This window comes from Myotis yumanensis, unplaced genomic scaffold (genome assembly GCF_028538775.1).
Source record: "Myotis yumanensis isolate MYYU_CA2020_CCGP unplaced genomic scaffold, mMyoYum1.0.hap1 SCAF_8, whole genome shotgun sequence".
NCBI classification, from domain to species: Eukaryota; Metazoa; Chordata; class Mammalia; order Chiroptera; family Vespertilionidae; genus Myotis; species Myotis yumanensis.
The window spans coordinates 35164055-35181317 of record NW_027223759.1 but is presented as its reverse complement, the minus strand read 5'-3'; the positions used below and the strand labels follow the sequence as shown (position 1 = coordinate 35181317).

Genomic DNA, 17263 nt, shown 5'->3' with positions numbered 1-17263 from the left:
TTGGGGGAAGCTGTGATCTGTAGAGTACATCCACACTGTGTGTAATGAAAATGTAAGAGTGACTTTTGCAGATTGCAGGCCTTTTCGGAGTAGAACCCAGGAAAGCTAGCTTTTTTGGAGGGAGGGGTGTGCCATGGAATTCTTGAGAAATAATGGTGATAAAGTGACCTTGAGCACACATGCAAGCTTCTGAGCACTTAGCATTGGGCACAGAGGAAGCACACGGTCTGGGCTCTAAGGAGGTGCCTGTGTGAAGCAGGTTGCAGTATCATCATGCACACATCATGCCTGGGAGGCTGGAAGTCTCCCCGCCAAGTCTGCTAAAATGCTAACAGCTGTGGCATTTGGGTAATGTGACTTGTATGTCCCCTCTCTTCCTAAAATAAAAAGATATATTTAAAAATTTTAACAGAATAGATATAACTTTAAAAATAATATGCTGTGCCCTGACCTTTTTGGCTCAGTGGATAGAGCATCAGCCTGCGGACTGAAGGGTCCCAGGTTCGATTCCGGCCAAGGGCATGTACCTCGGTTGCAGACACATTCCCAGTAGGGGCTGTGCAGGAGGCAGCTGATCGATGTTTGTCTCTCATCGATGTTTCTAAGTCTCTATCTCTCTCCCTTCCTCTCTGTAAAAAATCAATAAAATATATTTAAAATAATAATAATAATATTCTGTATATTATTAGGCAATACAAAAATAAAGAAAGGAAAACTAGAAATGATTTAAAGCTTCTGAAACAGAAGCTGCCCCTGTTGAAAGCCCTCCTTTCTGCTGGACTCTGCGTGGCTCTGGCTCTGGGGGCGAGCGGCGGGGCTCTTCAGACTGTTTGGCTGCACTTCTCTCTGCCTCAGGGCTGTAGGTGAACCCTGAGGTGCGTGGTGGATGTCCTGGCAGAGGAAGTTCTTCCCACGACCCAGGTCTGGCAGCTCATCTCCTAGTGCAGTGGTTCTCAACCTTCCTAATGCCACGACCCTTTAATATAGTTCCTCATGTTGTGGTGACCCCCAACCATAAAATTATTTTCGTTGCTACTTTATAACTGTAATTTCGCTACTGTTATGAATCGTAATGTAAATATCTGATATGCAGGATGTATTTAGGCGACCCCTGTGAAAGGGTCATTCGACCCCCAAAGGGGTCGCGACCCACAGGTTGAGAACCGCTGTCCTAGTGTAATTCATGGGACGTCCTCTCTTGTCTTTTTTTTTGCCGAGACCTCTGGTAGCAGGGCCCTGCCGGACATGACAGTCCAGTGTCAGACTGCAGAAAGTGATCCTTCCTATCTGGGATGCGGGCAGGTGGATGGAGTATGATAGCTTCTAGGGAGGAAGCACTTTCCTAGACCCTTAAGGACTGGTTCCCTTGAAATTCACTTCCCCTGGGAAAGGTTGAGATGTCAGGAGAGCCCAGTGTCATGTGTCACTGCTGATGGTGAGCACTGAAACTCTCAGACTTCTGGGTGCTTCCCCACCAGTGAGACAGTACCTCGGTTCTGTACCTACTGTTCCTGCCCCTAGATGAGCTGCTGGAGGGAGACTCCAGCCCCTGACAGCCCCCAAGCAGCAAATGGGGACAAGTAGCCCCTGTGCGGAGCTGCCCTGGTAAGACACAAGGGAGGCCAGGCAGTTTTTGGGTCACACAGACATGCAATTTGTCCCATGGGCACAGTGTGGGTGGGGTTCATTGTCACCCTACTGGTTCTGGCGAGGCATTCCAGGGTCTTTGGGCACATCTTTGGGGCTGATATCTGGGTGCTGAGGATGAAATAGTGTTGTTATAGTACTTGCTCGTCTTCTCTAAGGTCTGTGGCCAGTCTGTGTCTCTGTTAGCACAGGGTTCCCAGAACCTGATGCCATGTGTCTGGAGCACACTTGGCTCCTGACAGCATGTGTCAGAAACATGAAATTAAATCAGGGCATTTGATTGAACCAGGGGACATCTATGCACCATAACAGGAAATGTGTGGCAACTGCGATGTGGCAGGTGCTGCCACTAAGGGAGGTGCTCCAGATGAGGCTGCAGTCTGGAGCAGTGACCTTCCCCATGCACAGTGCCTGTGGGAAGGGAAACTAGTCTGCATCAGGGAGGAGGTGAAACCAGCACAAGGCACCTTCGGTGTAGGTGAGGTAAAACACACTCTCACCTCTGGGTGCTTTGTGCACTTGTTTCCTGGCAAGATTTCTGGGTGGAGTGTATTCCATTTAATATTAAGTTCCCTCTTTTTCTCTTAGCAGCTCAGCTGCAGAGATTGATACATATTTTGAAGGTGAGGCCCCACCCAGGCTGGGCATCTGGGCAGTGGGAGTGAGGGCAGCAGTGAAGAGTGAGTTAAGGGGTGGGCGGGGAGCAGTGGCAGGGCCTATAAACTGGCAAAATGAGTGGAATAGCTAAACTGAAATACATACTATCTTGAATTTTGAACCATTGATAAATCTTGAACATTTTTTGTAATTTTTTTCCTGAGAAAGTCATAAAGTAACGAGAGGAGGTTTTAAGTTCCATTTACTCTTTCAGAATGAACAGGTCAGTGAGACCTGCCTTCTGGGTTCCCAGCCTTTCCCCAGCAAACACACCACCTCTATCTTCTCCTGGTTTTTCATACCTGGGTGATGTCTTTGTTCTGCAGACCCATGTGTCATCCACCCAGAAGTCCCAAAGGACTCACCTTTACAATAGAGCCCACATTGGACCACATCTCCCAGCTCCATGGAGAGCATTCTCATCCTTACCTGGACCATGGAAACAGCCTTCACTCTTCTTTCTGCTTCCATTCTCCCTCTGTCCCCCAGCCCTGGGTCATGCTCTTTGTGGCAGCAGAAAGGAGCCTTCAAGATCAGTGGCCAGCCCGGGTCCTCTCACACTGTTCTGGCTCCTTGGCTCCTTCTACTGGATTCCACAGCACTTGCTCTTCAGGGCCTTCCCCTTGCTGTCCCTGCCTATGACACTCTTGCTCAGGTGGTTTAGATGGCTCCTTCTTGCATGTCTTTCAGGTGTCTGATCAGATGTCACCTCTTCACAGGGCTCCCTCAATCACTTTATCTAAAGGAATGATCCCCAATCACATCCTACCCCCATGATTTCTACTCCCAGCATGAAACTACACAGTTTGCTAAGTGTGTGTGTGTCATGTTTTCACCAGTGGAAGATTAGGGTGCCAGTCTTTACCCCCAGAATTATGACAGTCACTCAATAACCAGTTCAGTAACATTTGTTGAATGAATGAATGATGTGAATTTGTAGGTAGAGTTGGCAGTATGGAGAGATAGACCTGCAGAGTTGGTCTGACCTTGATCATAATGACCTTCACCATGCCTCTTGCTAACTTTTTCATCTTTAAAATGGGGGCAATAATAGTACTTATACCATTTGTTTCCCTGGTGAGTACTAAGCACGCTATAACAGGAATAAACTCTTAGACAAGTGCCTGACCCATAATAAGTGCCCAGTACCACTTAGCTGTTATTTCTGATTTAGAAAGTAAACTTTGTTGTTTTATTCTGGCAAAATATGGCCAGAATGTTAGTTTAGGAAAACTAAATATACTTTCAGTGACTTGGAGCAAATACTGTCCTAAAGAGTGCTAGGAAAGAAAGCCTTTTGACCCCAGGTGACTGTTGGCTGTTGCAACAGCATGGTATCAGCAGACATTTGCCGATGTGACCTCTGGGGCTGAGTGTCCCGTGGGCTCCTGCTGCTGGCATTCAGCCTGGTGGCTTGAGGTCCCTCCGTGGCCGGCATGGTCGAGCATTTCCTGAGTGTGCTGGGTCTTGGTCACTTCTGAAACCTTGCATTAAAGGGAGAGGGCAGAGGCTCCTTTTTCTGTACGAAGGACAAGAATTGCCTCTAAGGCCAGTGTGGCTGGGGAAAGGGTGAGCAGGATCCACACTCTGTTTCCATCTTGCCCGGCCTGCTGGGTTAGGGTGAAGCTTGACTGCTCTCTAGCCACACAGTTAGTATGCCTGCGTGGACTTGCTCCACATGGCTGTTTCTGGTTTATTGTTATGAATTAGGGACTCATTTCTCTTGAGCTGCTTATTAATATGTACCTATTTTCTGGCTTCCTATCACTTAACCACAAGCACCTGTGAGCTAATTTTTAATGCTCATGGAAGTGGCTCATCCATCACGTGGAGGTAGTGCGACTCACATTTTCAGGAGATGCTGTGCCCCATCAGATGCCTTGGCCTACATTCTGTGTCCAGGCAGGATAGAGCAGTAGCATCACCGATGTGTGGGGGAGTGGAGACGAGCTGATTTCGTGCCCTGCTCTTTATAGTATGTTCATTACACTGCTGGGCAGTTAAAAGGTGTTGGTTTAGAAAGCAGGACTCCTGCAGAACAGTGGTAGGTGCTAGGAAGGGTTTGCCTCCAGGTTTTCACAGACCCAGCTGTGAGCCTGAGCAGTGGGAGAAGGGGGTTATTCACAAGTAGATGTCAGAGCCGGCTTCAGTGTTGGTCTTATGACTTGACTTTGGACCTTGCTGATTTCGCCCTAGGGAACCTGTGCAGAGGACAATTCTGAACTTCAGTGAGCCCTGTACAGATTTGGGGTGCTTTTTTGTGGTACTGCTATGTGATTTCTGTTGTCTGCTATTTCTCATACAGACTCAGAAACCTACAGAGTTTATATCCGAAGTTACTGTCCCCTCCTACACCTCTAGTGCTCCAAAACAGCTTTGGAATGACTCACCCGATTCGGTTGTCCCCGTGGGGCAGATGGACGTCCTTTTAGGGGCTGGGACGGATCTGTTTTCAAAGGTGACTGGACATTCTCTCCAGATTTGTCTATATCTCTTGTTAATAGTTGAGCTGGGCTGGGCCACTCAGTGAGAGCAGCTGAGAACGGTGGGTCTCCATGTTGTCTCACTCAGGGAGGAAGGAGCATGACAGACTGGTCCCAGAGGACCAGCTGAAAGACGTGCTGAGAAGCTCCCTCCAGGAAACGTTGCCTCTGACCATACAACAGAGCCAGCTTTGTCTGGCCTTCCAGAGCACTGCTGCCTGGATGCCAGCAATGCCCACCCACCAAGCTGTTGACTCTGCTCAATCCTTGGTGTCCAAGCCCTGTTACTCTCTGGCTCAGTGTTATCCAGTTCTGTGGGGATAGGACAGACCCCACTATGCCCTCAGACCGCTGTTCCTCCTTGCGGCCTGTGCCTTGAGCTGTTCTTTCCCCATTACTGAAGCTTTCTGGTTTGTGGATTGTATCTCAAATAGGTGTGGGTGAGGTAGCCTTTTCACTTTTGGAATTTTCCCAAAGAAAATTCCCAAGTAACCAGCTGTGATCTCCCTTCTGTGAAAATTCCCAAGTAACCAGCTGTGATCTCCCTTGCCTGTGGTATCTTCTTCACTGAGAGCCAGCCTTTCTGCTCGTTGCCCCAGTGCTCTGCTGGGGCACTTGGACACTTGGCCCCGTCTGCCCTGACTGAGCCTCAGGTAATGACACAGGAAACCTTGCTGGGTGTGACAGAAGCAGAGCAGGTGCCTGGGGAAGTCAGCCGCTGCATCATTCCATCCCCATGTGCCAGTGAAAGGGAAGATACAAAACTTTAGATGACAGTGTGATAAAACATCTTTGCAACCTCCAGGTAGGGCAAATTTTCTTGAACTTGACATAAAAAACAAGCTTTAACAGAAAATTGATACCTGTGGTCTTAAATAAAGAGAAGCCATCATTTTGGAGGTGATATCTGCAGTGTGTAATTAACAGAGGATTCCTCTGAAACAGTAAGAGAAAGACAACCCAATTAACAACAACAACAAAAAATGGACAAAAGACTTGAATTCAGATTATCAGTAAGCATGTAGAAAGATGCTTGGTCTCCTTGTCATCCCAGAGGCAAAATTAACTTCAGATGCCTCTTCCTCCCCTCCTGGGTGGGACTGGGTAGTGTATGGGGGGCTGTTCCCCATAATTTCCCCCCCATCCCATCTCTCACAGGTAACACCTGTGTGTGTCTCATGGACTGCCTTTATTGGTCCAAGAAACATAATGTTCTTGTTGGCAGTAAAATGCAGATGCTCTGTAATTATCTATAATAATAAAAGCGTAATATGCTTAGATTGGACAGCCGAACAACCTTTGGGACATCCTTCTGGACGACTTTCCGGACAAAGCCTGGGTTGCGAGGGCCGAGGCAAGCTGCCACGGCTGTGAGGGCCTAGGCAAGCCTCTGTGGCTGTGAGGGCCAAGCCCCTTGCAGGAGTTTCATGCATCAGGCCTCTAGTATAATTTATACTTCTGTCATGAAAGGGGTGGGGTCACCTTCTTCTTCAGTGTCTGAAGGTTTTGCTTTGGCTTTTTCATCCCATAGATTACGTGGGAGTTGTCACAGAAATTGCTTCGGTCCACATTATTTGAGTCCCCGCTGGTTGACCATGCCTGGTCTGACCCGAATGCCCTTGCCCTTCAGGAGGGGGCAGTTGAGTTGTCCCTGGGCGGGCAGCTGTGCAGGTTTCACAGTGCAGCTGGGGCCAGCCTCCCTGGGCCGGTATCTCTGGCACTTGCCCAACTTTGTCAGTGGGTTCCATTGAAGGCCCTGTGAACTCTTTCTGTTCTTTAGAAATTTTGGAAACTTGGACCTGAAAAGTGAAAGAGGGCATGAATCATAACTGGTATGTGCTTTCATCCCTCCCAACCCCTTTCTTCTCTCTTTTTTTCCTAGTGTTGTCTGTCTTTTCCTGCTTTCTTCCTCTTTAGCACAGGTTCCTGAGGTGGAGGAGTCAGCTGTTCCTGAAGCCCTAAGTTGCTGGTACAGGTCCTGGTGAGTGAGCTTTTGCCCCAGATCCAGTTCAGGCTTGGGACTGGTCTAGATGAGACCATGCTGGGTTCTGGGGGTGCCAACTGGATGATCTTGGGCACAGAGCTCAGCCCTGCTGGGCCCTTTCCCCATGAGTAAAGGGTGGGAGCAGGCCAGGTGAGTTGAGAGTGATGTTCCTTTGGCTCCAAAGGCCATGATTCCTGTTAGAGACCTCGGTGCTTATCACTCAAGGTAGAATTCTGAAAGCCATCTGTGCTGCCCCTTGGGATGACACTGAGTTACAGCAGGCAGTTATTTTTAAGCTAGAGCCTGTAATCTTGAAACAGACCCTGCTGTTTCTTTGTGAGTGTGGTCCTGTCAGCTCCCGGTGCACACGTGCTCTTTGCGCACCCATGGTGAATCACATTGTGAGGGGACTTGGAGGACATGCATGCTCCCCACTTCTGTTTTCTGCATGTGCGCTCCTCTATCAGCTCCGTGAGCTAATTAAGTAGCCATTTGCAGACATGAAATACCACAGTCCCATCCAATGGGTTTCCAGATTAGATTCTCCCATGGAGGCAGACCAGGGAGAAAACCTACCTGCAGTGGGTGTTTCAGGGTCCAAGAGGAAGTAGGACTTTGATTGCTTTCTTCCTGTTAAATGTTAGGTTCTTACCGCTGCTTCCTCCTAAAGCTTAGAACTTTCAGCAAAGGACGTAAATATGGAAATTATGCCTAATCCTCATTTCAGCTCACTCTGAAACGCGCTGTCTGAAGCAACATAGCATTAAGGTGTAAGCCTGCGTGGGCTCGTGGACCAGTGTGTCTCCATGGGCACTGGCCTGTACCTGTGTGGTTGTATTCCCACTGTTTGCTGTTTCTTCCTGGCAAAGTGTGTGTTTTGCCTTTTGGCTACCTGGTTACTTGCTGGCAATGCACTTAGATCTGGGTTCTGAACTGTCATCTCAGCCTTTGCAGCCTCTGCCCCTCAAATGTGGTTTCTGCTTTGTCCCAGGATTTGGTCCCAGCTGCACATCCTGAAGTCTCTTTCATGGGAACTGAGATATGGAACTGGATTTGTCAGGCCTTTGCTTGGATATGTCACTGGCTCTGGTCCCTGTGCTGCTTCACTCCAACTTTCTTGTCTTATTACTACGGCGTTTGTGTAGCACGTCACTTACACACATAGGGTGCTGCTGCAAGTATTACATGGAGTTGGGACGTCTTTTCTTTGTAATTAGATTTGAATCCTCCAAGACTAGGGGAGGACCGACATGCCTCTGTGTTCCCAAGCTGAGTCTTTGCCATGTGATCAGGTTCTTACCAACCACATGCCCGGGTCACACACCCAGGACTCAGTCTGGGCACCTGAACCAAGTAATTGCAGGACTCTGGGGCCAGTATTGGAGGCGGTGGTGCTAGTCTGTCTCGTGTCCCAATGTCCAGTCTGTTCTTGGTGGCCCTCATTGTTTGCTTCTGCTCAGAGACATCTCCCAGGCACTCTGTGCTGTTGAGCTCCATGAGGCCTGCCTATCAGGTCTGTCACCTGCCTTCTTTGAAAGCACCTGTTTTTGGCTTTTTGTCTCCCTCCTTTAGTGATGAGGTTACAGCTTCTGCTTATGGTGTCCTGCTGAATGAGTGACTTGGGAGGAGCCGAGGGCAGGATGTTTAGCTGTCAAGGGCTCATGCTGCTGCCCTGCCTTCTGCTGCAAGTGTCTGGTGACAGGCCTCTCTGCTTGCCCCTCTGCAGTACCTGTGTGTTTAGACCCTCCTGCTGTTCGTAGGCAGTTTCACACAGTAGCTCCTTTCTGGAGAGGCAGGGCACCTTAATAGTAACCTAATGCTAGCCCAGAACACTTTCCTACTAGATCTAAGTCAGACTTTATTCCACAAGGATGTGGAACAGTCAGGGTTAGGGCTTGAGTGTACAGGTTGCCTCGATGTCAGCCAGCCCAGCCTGTGTATTGAGCACAGGCACAGTCCTTCTCCCTGACACCGTGCGCTGTGCTCAGCTTCAGTTTACGTATGGAATCTGTCATGCTCTTATCCAATGGCAGGGTTTTGTGGGCTGCCAGCTAGTTCACGCATACGATTATTTTCTGGTGACTCAGTACACCATACCCTAGGCCAGCCGTGGGCAACCTACGGCCCGCGGGTCGGATCCGGCCCATTTGAAATGAATAAAACTAAAAAAAAAAAAAAAGACCGTACCCTTTTATGTAATGATGTTTACTTTGAATTTATATTAGTTCACACAAACACTCCATCCATGCTTTTGTTCCGGCCCTCCGGTCCAGTTTAAGAACCCATTGTGGCCCTCGAGTCAAAAAGTTTGCCCACCCCTGCCCTAGGCCCATGGTCAGCAAACCGCGGCTCTCGAGCCCCATGCGGCTCTTTGGCCCCTTGAGTGTGGCTCTTCCACAAAATACCACGTCCGGGCGCTCACGTACAGTGCGATTAAAACTTTGTGGCCCGTGCGCAGAAGTCAGTATTTTGTGGAAGAGCTGGTATTTTGTGGAAGAGCCACGCTCAAGGGGCCAAAGAGCCGCATGTGGCTCACGAGCCGCGATTTGCCGAGCCGCAGTTTGCTGACCACTGCCCTAGGCCAATGCCCGGAAATGTGGTTGGTGAGCCAAGACTCAGCCCAGCCATACAGTGATTTAAACTACATGGTGAAGCTTTTGAATACTCTGGCGTGCCTTTGACTTACACTTGGGATTGATTTCATGGAGGTTTAATGCATCTTCCAGCTTTAGTGTGGGTGGAGGAACGTATTATTAGGCATCATTTATTCAGGTGTCGAGCATTGAGATCTTTAGGCCTGGGGCAGAGAGTAGCTTCATCCCGCATCGTGGAAGGTCTGTACTGAGCTGGATGCTGCCCTGAGCCATGGACCGCAGTGTGAAATGAGGACACTGGCTGGCGTCTGGGTGTCTTAACTGCTTCTGGTTTTAGCGTTTCATTCAGATGGAAGCTGAGGGTGGACATTGAGGAGGTGACTGGAGGAGGACGGTTTAGGGACGTGTATTGGCTGGTGGAGCCAGAGAGAACAGCCCTTGTTTTCTCAGAGCCCAGCTGTGGAGCCCTGTACAGGTGGTACCCCCCAGCACCTGCTCTGACCCCGCCCATCCAGGAGCTGCAGCTGGACAGTTTTTCAGAAGTGCCTTTTGGTGTTTCTGAAGTGTTCACAGTGGGTTAAAAGTCAGAATATGTATATACTTTGCTGAATTTTTCAGTTTTTAAAATGAATCACTCCATTTATAAATGAAATCAATTTCACCTACTTCTTTTCAGGAGAAAGGTTTGAGACCCATTTCCCATCACTGTCTCGAGGTGTCCGTGTGAGTGGCAATAAAGGTGCTCACAGCCTTAGGTTTACAGTTCTGTGGTCAGGCTAGCTCGGGGTGGTTGTGCTCCAGGAGAAAAGCCTTAGTAGTTGGGCCTGGTGGCCTCAGTGGCCTGCCTCCATCCTTCTCTTTACTCAGGGAGCATGGACTGTCTTAACCCTCTAATATGCTGTTTTCTTATAACTATTTTGGTACCTTCACATGGCCAGAATTGGGGAGGGGGTGCTGACTGTGGGAGAGACTACAAATACCAGCATTTGGTTCTCTGAGCTGCCCAGGAACTGCTGTCCCTGCGGGTGCACAGTCAGAGCTGCTCCATCCCTCTCCCGTGGTCCAGTGCTGGGGGGCTCATGCAGGCCATAACAGAGGGCAATTTGGGGGCCTCACATGCCTTGCCCTCTTCCTCAGATGGTCTTCAGCTCTTGGGAGCACCTTTTTAGACCTTCTTGTGCCACTAATTTTGTCCTTAGATTTTTAACATCTCCAAAGACACACATGGGAGTTGTACAACACAAAATGTGAAGGCTGCACAAAATGTTACCCATTTTGGATACAAAGCAAGGTTTTATGACAGAGTCAGTAGACCTGAAGTTATTTGTTTTTGTCATGATTGAAAGTCTGCCTAAGGGACCTGATGGCTGCTCTGTGCAACTTGTGTTTTCTCCCTTAAGCTGGTAAGGAAAGTACCTTCCACACCGTCATGGGTAAGGACATGCCTCTCACGCAGGCCATTTGACACACTTGTCAGGAGCTAATTTTAAAGAAGCGTGATTCCTGGAAGTTTTGCTAGTTTTCTTTCTTTTCTCTCTGAGACAATGTGGGAAGTCTCAGGCTGTCTACATGCAGCCTTTTACAAGCTTGGGTGGTGGACAGTCTCTGGACCCAGCTCCGCAGTAGCCGGAACACATAGACACCATTCCTAAAGACAGTCCAAGTCTAAAAAGGGATGCAACAGAAACCATCTCTTAAATATTGTCAGTTCCTGGCCAGGTATTTTTCTAAAAGGTTTGTGTCTTCGTCTTTTTTCTTGATTGTCCCGCCCACATACCCACCGCTGCTTTAAGCTAAGCTGCCTCCTGGGGGCTGTTTCCCTCAATAGGCAGGCCATTTGTTAGTGATGGGCAAGAATGAGTAGCTCTTCTGTTGTTATTGTCTTTATGCTTGTGGTCTCTGCAGGAAGGCTGACTTCTGATAAACACAAGTAGGTATAATGTGGTTGCTGATGAAGTAAACCAAACAGCTAAGCCAGATTTTTGGCCAGAAATTGGTGTTTGTCAGTTTGGTAGCTTCACTTGGGGACTATTTTGGTTATTCTACCGAGGGTCTTTTATTTCCTGAGTCAGCAAATGAAAATGACACATGATGGAATTAAAGCCGTCATCTCTAAAGTAAGAAGGACACATACATTATCATTGTTTTCGAGGATTTGCTTCGTGGAGGTTCTGAATGTAAAGTGTTCTCATTGAAATTCAAGCAGTTTCTGAAGCCAAACACTTTCTCTGTCCTGCAGATGGACTTTCTGGCCGAGACCAGCCCGTGGAGCTGCTAAACCCGGCCCGTGTGAACCACATGTCCAGCACCGGTAAGTCAGCGCTCCCAGTCCTGGGGCCCGGCTCACCTGAAGGCTATTTTGAGGCTCCACTTTCCTGGGAGAGCACGGAGAGAAAGGAGTGGAGTTACCAGCTCTATGAAGCTGGGGGACTTTTTTCTGGGGTAAAATAGGCTGCCCGTCCTGGGAATGAAATGGGCACTGACTAGATGTTACTTGAGAGGCAGAGATGGGCCATCCTCTCTGCTGAAGTGCCAGAGGCTGTGTCTGAGCTGGAGCTGGGGCCAGAAGTTCCATGCCAGGGGATGCCACAGGCCACTGGCGGTGACTGTGGCCCCAGCCTTTCTAGAGGTGAACTGAGTCCATGACATTGTTTCCTAAGCCCTTTTGATTTCCTTTTTTTTTTTTTTTACAAAAAAGCTTCAACTGTGATTATAAATCTTTCAGTCCATATATGATATTTCTAAATTGTATGCTTTCAGCAAAGTTTTCCAAGTTTACATGGCCGTGGAAATTTTTTTTCTTTCCTTTTTCTGTAAAACATCTCTCCCCGTGTGGTGTCCTGCAGGGTTTCAGCTCAGAGTGGGTACTGTTTGTTCTTCACAGGCCACTTGGCCTTACTGAAAAGAAAACTAACCTACTGAAGTCCTGGGGTGTGAGTGAGCTATTGTCGCTCCGTCATGTACATGCTCAGCCAGGGCTTTGAGGGCAGTGCTGCTGGACCCTTGCCCTCACCGTGTCCTGAAGGCCTCTGTCTCTGTGGTTTTTGCTCTGTGGCTCCTCCTGGACCCAGGCTTCCTGTGGCCCCTCTGCACACTCCCTCTGTGAGCAGGGCTGGCTGGGACAGGGAGGTGGCAGACCCTTCCTTGGCCCTGGCCCCCATCAGAACCACACATTCACGGCCTCATCTTCCCCAGACCCTTGAAAAAGAAGGCAAAGCTTGCAGCAAGGCTGCGAGTGTCAAAGGAGAGGTTTCTTTCTGTGCAGGGCGGTGCTGAGGTCTGCCAAGGCTCGCCGTTGGCCTTTCCTCAAGCACAGTTCTAGGCTGTTTCTCTGTAGTGCTCCTCGAAGGCGCTTGTTCCAGGACACAGCGCTTGGGCCCTGCAGGGGTGCTGGTCTCCTCTCTTCTATACTCCCATCTGTATCCTCCCCACCTACCAAGCAGTGTACTTTTTACCTCAGGACCTGGGGTGGAAGGTACTTTCAGATGGCTGATGAAGATGCTCGCTCTAGCAATGCTGATTCCCACTCTCTGTGTTTCCTTTGTTTAAACACTGAGTCCTTGTGCACTTGGGCATTTTGAGACAACTTCCTGGTGCCCACCGGGTGTGGGAGGGAGGAAGATTTTCAGTGGCTGTACAGACCATGAGAAGGTGGTAAATGTGGGTCGTGTTCATGTGAGCCGGAAGAGATGGCTTCAAATGGACCTTCTGGTTTGGGAAGCAGTCCCGCTGGCTGAGATCTGATGTGGGGCCAACTCCCACTTCCTGTGGAGACAGACCTTGGACTTCAGTTTGGGCAGAGGGGTTAATTCTCATTCTTCCCCTTCCCCTTAACTTCTTATATGTGAATATCCTTCTATTCCTATTGCTCTTTTTCCTTGTCTTATTAAACTTTTTAAATTATAAACTAGTGCTACCATAAAAGAGGGGAAACATACTAGTATAATCATGTGTGTACAACTGTATTATAACAGATATCCGATTATTATTACTTTTAAGATAGCATCTATTTCCTGGGTTTTGAAGAAGTGAATGGCACGTCATGGGCAAGGCTACACTCTTTCTCCCTTCCCAGAGGTCGTTTGTTGTTTTCCTTCTCGGTGGGGACTTGGGGCACAGACATGGTGGCTGGGTGGGTGTCCTGTGGAAGCCAGGTCATCAGCTCAGAGTTAGGTGGGGAGAGATGCTGAGTTTGGGGATAAGAGAAAGTGACAGATGGTCACCTATGAGAGCTGACATGTTCGAGATTACGTGCCACCTGTGTCGTGTGCTGGGATTATAGGGGACTTAAAAACAGTTAAGTCATTTGTTTCTGAGTCATATTTTTTTTAAGTAAAATACATTTTTTCTTAATTATAAAAGTAACCATGTTTATAATAGAAAAGAGTAATTATACCGAATGTGTGGGATGTTGGTTTCTAGAACGGGAAGACAAGCTTGAGACAGTGTAGACACTCACCAGTCTGATTGAGTGAGTGGTTCCAGGAGGAGGCTGGGCTGTCCAGGACACTGTGGAGGAGAACAGAGCCTCAATGGCAGCAGGATGCATACCAGAGGCGCTGCTGTAACCAGACAGCAGGCTGGAGGTTCCATCCATCCTTTCACTGATCCTTACAGCAGCTTTGCTGGAAGGAAGGCGAGCTCCTTCCTTCCAGCACATAAAGTATAGGGCAGGGACCCATCTCTGCTTTCCAGGTGTGCTTCTGGTGAAAGACAGCTTAGAACATGGTCTGAGCCTTGGCACCAGAAGGGGACGTGGTGGCTGACTCTCGGATGGGCTGCACCAGAGAAGAGTATCTTGTGCAGATTGCTCAGGTCCAACACGGAGGTCCAGTGCCCTCCACACATGTTCCCGCTAACTCCTGCTCCTGTCAGAGTTCAAGCTCTAAAACGAAGGTGGAATTTTTAAAAGAAAATTCTGGAATCTCAAACTCTAGAGAACTTATCCAAACTAATTTTTAAAAAAGTGAGGTTTGGCTTTAGCCATGGATTCCCAAATCTTACAGGGTATTTGACCACCACTCTCTCAAAGGGGTTATTGAATTTGTTGACATTCCTGCTGAGTTTTGGAACAAGAACTGTTTGAGGTTAGCTGGCTTCAGGAGCCTTTGTCGCCTCCCAGGCATGTTTTGCTGTTGTTTGGTTTGCTGAGGGGCCTGCACACAGGTATAGATAGGAGACCTGTGGCCTCAGGGAAAGCTTGGACAATCTTCCTCCATTGGCCCTGGAAGCTATTAATATACCTAGTAAACAGATGCCCTAGGGACAGAACCTTAGCTGGAATGCTTCTCACTTGATACTCCTGGGGTTCTGGATGGGGCACAATAGAGGATTAATGGCCACCTTTGGTAGCTTCTAAAGGCTTCTCCTGCTGAAGTACTGGGCAGGGGTGGTGGGAAGGAGAGAGCTCTCTCTGGTTTCCTCGTTTTGGTGCCAGGCTTGACTCGCTGAGCTGTCATCTTCTAGCTGAAGGAACTGTCACTCAGTAAAGAGCTTCATGCAGTGGGGGCTTTTGGGCACACAGTAGGAGGCTTGCAGGTGAGGTGAACACACAGTACACGTCTGCAGACTGAATGAGCATGTGCACCAGGGTGACAGGTTGTCTGTGGTGCTTTCCTGTCTGCTCATTTGTTTTAAATTTTGGAGTAAAAATGAAACACAGAACAAAAAGATATCAAAGTAAAATCTAGCCGTCTGAAAAACTGGAAAACAGTTCACACAGTTTGATTTACTTAAACGAATGTTGATAATGTTCCCCTTCCCTCCACTGGGTTTGCCGGAGGGGCTCTGTGAGCAGCCATGACTTAGAGACTGGTTTATGAGTGTGTAGCGCACATACTGTAAAACCTGAGTGTAATTATAGCTTTGTCTGTGGAGGGTGCGTTCATGAGTTTTTGGAAATGGCCTCATTCACTTTGGGGAACAGGTGAACTTATGGGCAAGGACAGCTCTAGACCAGAGGGCCCGGTTCATTGGGTGTGGTGCTGAGGAACCCTCAGATCCCAATTTCCCCTCACCATTGAAGGTTCATCACCACTCAGGGTCTGTAGAAGGTGTGACCTTTCGAGCCTACGCGTGTCAAACACCTCTTGCCTGGCCCTTCCTCCTGATCGAGAGCTCCTACGGGCAGTTGCTGTGTCTGGAAGCACTGTGGTGCCAAGAGCAGTCTCTCTCCTGTGGCACAAAGATAAACTATATCTTTCTGCCCCATTTCTCCCCACCTAGCTCCATTGGGGAATGCTCCATTTCCCCCCACATACACCCCCACCCTTGGTCTGTGAGTGAAGGGTCAGGGTTGGGCCTAGCTGAGCTGTGGCAAGGCCAGGGAGCCAGTAGACCTGGGGAAACAGGATCCACCTGCCTCTGATTGGTTGCATGGCTTTGAGCAGGTGGCCTGTCCTCTGAGCCTGGGTGCCTCTCTAGCATCTGGTGGCTGCTCGGTCTGGCAGGGGCCTTAGGTGACCAGGAAGCAAAGCAGGTGTCTGTGGCTGTGCAAAGCTTTCCCCTCTTGTGTTTCTGGTGCCCTCTGGTCTGCCCGTCCCGGCTGCTGGCTCTGCTGCTTTCTCCAGTGTGACTGTCTCTCCCCCCTTCCCTTCGCCAGCCCAGAAGCCTTTGTGATGACACCTAGGACTCACTATTTAAAATGAAGCAAACACTGGGCAGTGCAGGGAAGCCCAGCAACTACATAGTGCTTAGAGTTTTGTTGAGAGCCCCCCAGGAAGCTTCCGTCCACTTCGCTCTTCTCTCTCTGCTCTGTTCTGTGAAGTTACAGGCGTGCTGCTTTCTTAGTCAAGCACCTGAACCTACTGAATAGTTAATGTAGATGTACCTACAGGCTAGAAACCCCCTTGTGTCTGCTGCCCAGGTGCAGGGCGTCATTCACTACCTGGACGTGACACCTGGCCGACTGCAGTCTTCCTCCTGATGGCTGCTCTCCTAGTGGACGGGCCAGCGAACAGGCCAAGGTGACTGCAGGTGGTGGGGATAGGTGTGTTTGCTGGGTGCCACCAGCTCTCAACCCAGTCTCTGTCCTTCGCTGAGGGGTGGTGACCTCAGCATAGTTGTGAAGTGAATGACATTTGCCCTCTGGCAGTGACTCTAAGGTCTGACCCAAAGGTCCTTTTAAGTCCTCTTGGGACATTTGAAAGTTCTACCTGATTATTAGGTGGAGGAAAGGATGTTTTGAATTCTGGTTTTTTTGTGCCTTACAAGTGCCCCCGATGGACAGAATGTGTCCAGGGGTGTGCAATGTTGTGACACCAATTGCGGGGAAAGTGCACTTTTCCTTTTTATTTATCTCCTCTTTCGTTACCAGCGTTGTGTCCTACTCTTTAGGGCTATGGGGTGTGCATGAAATGTTCCTGGAAGCAGCGACTCTGGAAATGAAGTCTAAATGTGTGTCCAGCCAGGAGTAGGGAGAGATGTTAACTCTTGTCCCTGTTCTCTTGGCATTGTCCAATTGAGACGATTTTCGTTTTCTGTGGTCATATTAACGTTTCAGTCACACCCACAACCTGCCATCTAGGAGGTTAAAGTGTCATCTTTTTGGGAAAGGTCCCTGTTTCTGAAGCCTTCCAGCAGTGGGTTCTGTTTGATGGTTGTTGTTTTTTAAATGAGATATTTAGAAGTGTTTTTTATCTGAAGGTATGAAGTTTTTCAAGTAATCTTTTTGCTATTGAATTATAGTTCACTATATTATGGTGGGGAGTGACTAAGCCTTTGAATTTGTTGAGACTTGCTTTGTGGCCATTTTTTATGAATCTTCATCATGTGTGTGACTGAGTTGAGTTCTCCAGTTTAATGCTGGGTCCTAAATATGCTCATTAATTCATTCATTGTTGTAGTAAATCATGCAGAACATCAGATGTGAGAAGGTGATAAGGGCTATGGAGAAAAAA

General features: G+C 48.7%; 1 protein-coding gene across 6 annotated transcripts in view; it reads left to right on the top strand.

The window, feature by feature from the left end:
* Nucleotides 1-17263, top strand: part of HDAC4 (histone deacetylase 4) — a 233521-nt gene that overhangs the window by 99248 nt on the left and 117010 nt on the right. For all 6 annotated transcript variants that reach the window (XM_070422527.1, XM_070422531.1, XM_070422529.1 and 3 more), the window contains one exon: nt 11605-11676. In XM_070422527.1, coding sequence (XP_070278628.1) covers nt 11605-11676 — 72 coding nt within the window. The remainder of the gene's footprint in view (nt 1-11604; nt 11677-17263) is intronic.